The sequence below is a fragment of the Pyrus communis genome, chromosome 13, assembly GCF_041283825.1.
Source record: "Pyrus communis isolate YQ-2024b chromosome 13, ASM4128382v1, whole genome shotgun sequence".
NCBI lineage: Eukaryota > Viridiplantae > Streptophyta > Magnoliopsida > Rosales > Rosaceae > Pyrus > Pyrus communis.
This window is the reverse complement of record NC_142577.1, coordinates 29,776,537-29,782,061: the sequence shown is the minus strand read 5'-3', so window position 1 is coordinate 29,782,061 and position 5,525 is coordinate 29,776,537. Positions and strand designations below refer to the sequence as shown.

Sequence of the window (5,525 nt, the reverse complement as noted above, 5' to 3'; positions counted from 1 at the left end):
GGGTTATAGTACTTTCCCGTGATATGGGTAATGCTAGGAAGACTAAATTTGCAAACTAAATTATGTGTCACCAATAGAAATGAACATGTTTATCAACACTTAAGCAATGAACCAATTATTAACTTTCATATTCTTTAGTTTTCAAAATTTAGTTTACAAATTAAGTCTACAAATTAGTTCTTTAATTAGCATATCCTGATGGTGGTTTGCTCCATAATTTTCAAAGATTTGCTGGATAATGGTTTATTTTATTGGATTATCAAGTTTACCATCCGGATCTCACTTCCACTGTTTATCTATTTATATGTCTGTAGATTTTCAACTAACCTCCCAGCTAGTAGCTGTTAAATGGAGAGTCTAACAGGACATGCTAATAATGGTTTGTTTAAATTTAGTAGCTGTTAAATGATAATGATGTGTCTGTGGATCTTCAACTAACATACCAAATTTAATAGTACCAGCAAACTTGATGAGACGTACCAGAATTCAATCGGATGTTGAAAGAAACATTAATGATTGATACCTCCATAGCATTATTGGAGTGAATGATTGTACATGATACTAAACCGTTAAGATCTTTGGATTTGGCACGACGAAGTGTGTGTATAAATATTACATAACGATAAAACTAATTTAGATTTATATTATTTTAATTAGTGATAAGATTAAAGAAATCAATGATTTATGTTATCTTGCCGTATTTGTAACCTAAGGGCCGGTTTTGATTTTAAAAATATTAGTGGTCTTGTGCGGAAGATAGTAGATGAGTCTTTGTATAAAAATTCATGCTACAAAGCTAAATTATAGGTCTATAGTTGTACTAATAAGTGATCTAAATGGAGTACCATTACTTGAGTTATAATTGAAATCAACAAAACTAATATATACGTCTATAGTTGTACTAATATGGGAATTGGGTGTTCCCTATTGATATAACTGCTAGTGCCACCCCTTCTGCTATATTCGCAATAATGTAATTTTTAGAATAGCATTGTTGTTTTAATTTAAAAAATCAACAAAATCATGAAAATAAATAAATAAAGACAAAAGAGAGAGGTTGTATTGGCATACAAAATAAAATTATGACACGTAAACAAATAATTGCCCACAAAATTGCTAAATTTGGTCATAATCTATTGATTAGTCTCTTGGGTTAGCTCTCCGATCTTTAGATATTGAAGAACATTGAGGTTATATTATAAAATTAAAGAAAAACTAATGAAAAGTCCAAAAAAAAATTACTTTTAATGAAAAATGACAAATAAAGGTGCAGTGAATAGTATCAGAAAAATGTAAAAATGTGGTTTTTCGTTAAAAGTAAATAATACTGGAAGTGTTCGTTAAAACTCCTTGAAATTAATTGACAATATAAGGAATAGCTCAACTTACTTATAAGCCCATGCAAGATCACTCATCTCATCAATGTGAGATTCATGCTCAACAAGTGCTGATGATTTGTCCGGAGTTGCAACATCCTCAGTTAATTTCTCAAATTCATTCGACAATTTTGCAAGTGGGTGAAGGAGCCTCGAACCCAGATTAGGAGAGATGCTTTATTTCCACTTAGGTAGTGTTATTCACACATTCTTTTTTACCTCCCACACACACTTGTTAATTTTTGTCAATTGATCTTCTTCAATTCATTATATCTGATACCACAAATTGAGAAAGGTGTGTGAAAGGTAAAAATAAGTGTGTGAATAGCACCATCCTTTCCATTATGGCAACCCTCCTTTTATGTTGGTTATGTTCAGTAAAAGAAAATTGTAATTGTCCTTTAATGACCAATTTCCCTTGTTTTTAGTTAATTTTATGCTGATTCAAATATGAAAATTAATTGACTTTTTCTTCCAAGTGCGTGTAACATGTATTGTGAGAATGAATAACTGGAATTTGTTTGTCCACAATATCTTTTTTGTCAAGTGTCTTTCTACTTATTTAATGGCATATGACGTATGTGCTTGTGTTCTGAACACACTAAAAAATATCTTTTTTTATGTTCAAATTCTCCATCCCATAATATAGAGAATTCAGGTTATTCTATAGCATGTCAAAACAAAAGATTGTTCAACAGCATCCACCATTATATTAGACATTACGGACTGTCCACAATTCACATCCTGGACCTGGAACCATAAACTCGTGGTAGGACGAGGAGGAAAAATTCATCCTTACGCATTTTTTAAGAGAATTATTGGTAATTGTCGTATATACAATCTTCCATCCACTTTCTCCAATCTTCCACTTAACGATTTCTTGTATATACAAGTCTTCATACACTGGCAGCGTGGTGCAATTTTAAATAATTGATATTATTTATAGACAATTTTTTTAATGGTCTGAATAGATTAAGGCTGGTTTGATATTGATGTGCTTTGAAAAAAAACTGATTCTGCTGTACTATGAGAATAAACTCATTTTTGCTACTTCACATTTTCAGCTTTTTTTTCACCCAAAACTGTGAAAACAAGTTGTTTTTAAGTGTTTACCGAACATATTTTTTAGCTTAGCTTTTTTTTTATACCCACTTTTTATAAACGCACATTAGTACCAAACCAATATTATATCTATAAACCATGCAAGTGAGGGATGATCCATTGGCAATGAAAATCTTCAAAAATCTAAAAATATTTTTTTTTAACAAACGATATTATCTACGCTAAGAGCAAATGGTGTGTTTAACCTCACAATGGATTAGCAATAATGTGGTTCAAATTTGCCTTTGGTGAGAATCGGACCGAAAATCTCTCACTTATAAGTAAAGAGAAATATTACTAGACCATAATATTAAATAGCATAGATCTAAAAACATTAATTTAACGAGATTTTTTTAATCTAACATTTGTAGATACCCTTGCCTCATCAGTCATCCGCTCTACCTTTTTTATCATTTCTATTTTGTTTTATTAGAAAGTCGGAGTTGGTAATGACTTTTTAGCCAAAACAAAATAGAGAGAAATGATTCTCTCTCATTCCATTTCCCTTCACTCCAGTTCTCTCCTCTCTTTTTTTTTTTTCTTTTTCTACAAAAAAAGGTAATACAAGATGTTGACGTGATTTAATCATAATCATTCAACTATAAAAAAACTGGAGAGTAGAAAAAAAATGGAAAGAAAGAGACTCTTGATAAAAATAAAATAAAATAATAATAATAAAAAGATGCATTACAAATCAATCTATCCGAAAAAATAAAAAAAAATGATAATAAACATATGTACACACAATATTTTACTAGTGTGATGATCAACTACACACAATGTTATTTGTGAATTGATAACATATATTGTCCTATTGTGAATTGTAACATATACTATCATATAGTGAATTGATAACATATACATTGTTATTGTTTAAAACTGAAAAGACACGATAAAACGGAGATAAATAAACAAACCTTTCATCTATCCATGCATATTGTGAAATTGTCTTCATAGGATTCCAATTAGAGAAATACCAAGGAAACTCTTAAAAGTGGAACTCTCTTCATGGACTATGTGTCATCTCATATTTTTAGCACAATGTTTTATAATGTTAACACGAAAATTGATGTTAATCTGTAAGGTGACAGAGAATTCATAAAGAATCTCACTTTTAAGGAGTTGATTTTGCATTCGAGAAGCATGGTTTTAAAAATATATGACTTACTGTCTATCATGTGTTTCATGATTTAAATGCTTCTTAAATTGGATGACCCACTATTAAAATATGGACAATACTTTGGGTACTGACTATGCAGTACCCAAGAGGGTGGTGCTATCCACACACCAACTTTTACCTCTCACACACCTCTCTTAATTTCAGGCCATTGGATTGAAAGAACTGAAGAAGATCAATGAACAAAAATTAACAATGGTGTATTGGAAGTAAAAGAGGGTGTGTGAATAGCACTTCCTTATCCAAAATACTAACCCAATGACAAGGCCCAGTAATATTAAAACACCTGTCATTTAAAACTCTTCCCGAATACTTGTTATCTTGTTAACCAAACACCCAACTTTATCTTCAACCCACATCCAAACACCCATCTTCTTCCTTCTTTCCACGCAATTTAACTCTAGTCACTTGTATTTAAGGAGGTAGGAGCCGAAATTATACACACACTTTAACATTCTTCTCTTATAATTTCTGAGTAGCATCCATCAAAACTGCTCATAAACATGGTTCTGCATGGTAAAATTGGGACTGAAATAGAAATCAAGGCACCAGCTGACAAGTTGTATAACACCTTCAAGAGCGCCCACCTCATCCCAAACATTTCTACTGCCCATATCAAAGGAGTTGATGTTCATGAAGGAGACTGGGAAACACACGGCTCTGTTAAGATTTGGAAATATGAACTAGGCAAGTACAACTTCAATTTTTATTCATGTTTAATTATTAACTATATATGTATGACCTTAACAGATATGCTCAACCTCATCATACGTTCATAGCATGAGTTTGCATATTTGTATATATACACCATAGGACCTCTTAGTTATGTTACTGTTTCCTTCAAATTTTGCTCCGGGCTATGAGTTTCCAATACGGTAAATACATGTTCCCTACGTACATGCGGTCATGTTGTCCTGTTTTTGCCAATTGAACAAGATCCTGATCACTGGGAGGGGCTTTGATCTATATACATATACATACATATACATATACATAAATATATATATATATATATTTACACACACACCCCATACAGAGAGAGTGAGAAGGATCATATATTTTGGTATGGTGAAATTAACCATGAATGCGTGCATGAATATATAGGGGACCATGTCGGGATATTCAAGGAACAGGTGGAGCTAGACGACGAGAACAAGGCCGCAACTCTGATTGGATTGGAGGGAGAAATGTTCAAGTATTATAAGAGATTCAAGGCTGTCTACCAATTCACTCAAAAAGATGAAGGCAAGGGTATTGCAAACCTGTGGATCGAATACGAGAAACTGAACGAAGATGTTGAAGCTCCAGATAGATACATCGGTTTGATGGTTAACCTCGTCCAGGATCTTGATGCTCACTTTCTCGGGGCATAAATGAATTAAGTAATGTATAAAACCATATGGGCAGCATATGCAACGGTTGGAAAGAGCTTTTACTGGTCTTGTTAAACGTAGTTATATGTAATCATGCATGCATTTGTTCATCAATGCGTAAGTGCATAAATAAGATGCTTTTCTTAATTATGTATGTGTGTATTGTGAGAAATGTAGAAAGGGATGTCATATATATGGAATAGCTATGTGATAGATTATGGTTATGGATCGCATCTATGAAATAGATAAGTCTTCGTTGATTTATCCCTGAATTTGTAGAGTTTGGTCAATTTTTTCTTTGAACTTTAATTTTAGTCAATTTATCCATGAACTCTTATAATTATTCAGTTTTGTCCCCTGCTATTAAGGTTTTTGAATTTTTTATCCAACATTTCATTAATGTTTGCCTCGTTTGCAGCTTCAAAGAGTAGAAAGTCATTTTCCTCAATTTATATATATATATATATATATTTTTCCTTAAAATTTTTATTCTCTCTC

General features: G+C 32.0%; 1 protein-coding gene across 1 annotated transcript; it reads left to right on the top strand.

The window, feature by feature from the left end:
• Nucleotides 1–4,088: 4,088 nt before the first annotated feature.
• LOC137736454 (MLP-like protein 328) lies at nucleotides 4,089–5,299 on the top strand. The gene is made up of 2 exons (XM_068475719.2): nucleotides 4,089–4,341; nucleotides 4,759–5,299. The coding sequence occupies exons 1-2, from the start codon at nucleotides 4,158–4,160 to the stop codon at nucleotides 5,025–5,027; spliced, it is 453 nt and encodes a 150-aa protein (XP_068331820.1). The 5' UTR covers nucleotides 4,089–4,157; the 3' UTR covers nucleotides 5,028–5,299.
• Nucleotides 5,300–5,525: the final 226 nt, after the last annotated feature.

Bases quoted from the DNA above. Each gene is read 5' to 3' on its own strand.
- LOC137736454 (XM_068475719.2), top strand. From the start codon at position 4,158: ATGGTTCTGCATGGTAAAATTGGGACTGAAATAGAAATCAAGGCACCA. The intron at 4,342-4,758 runs GCAAGTACAACT...ATGAATATATAG, and splicing joins GATTTGGAAATATGAACTAG to GGGACCATGTCGGGATATTC.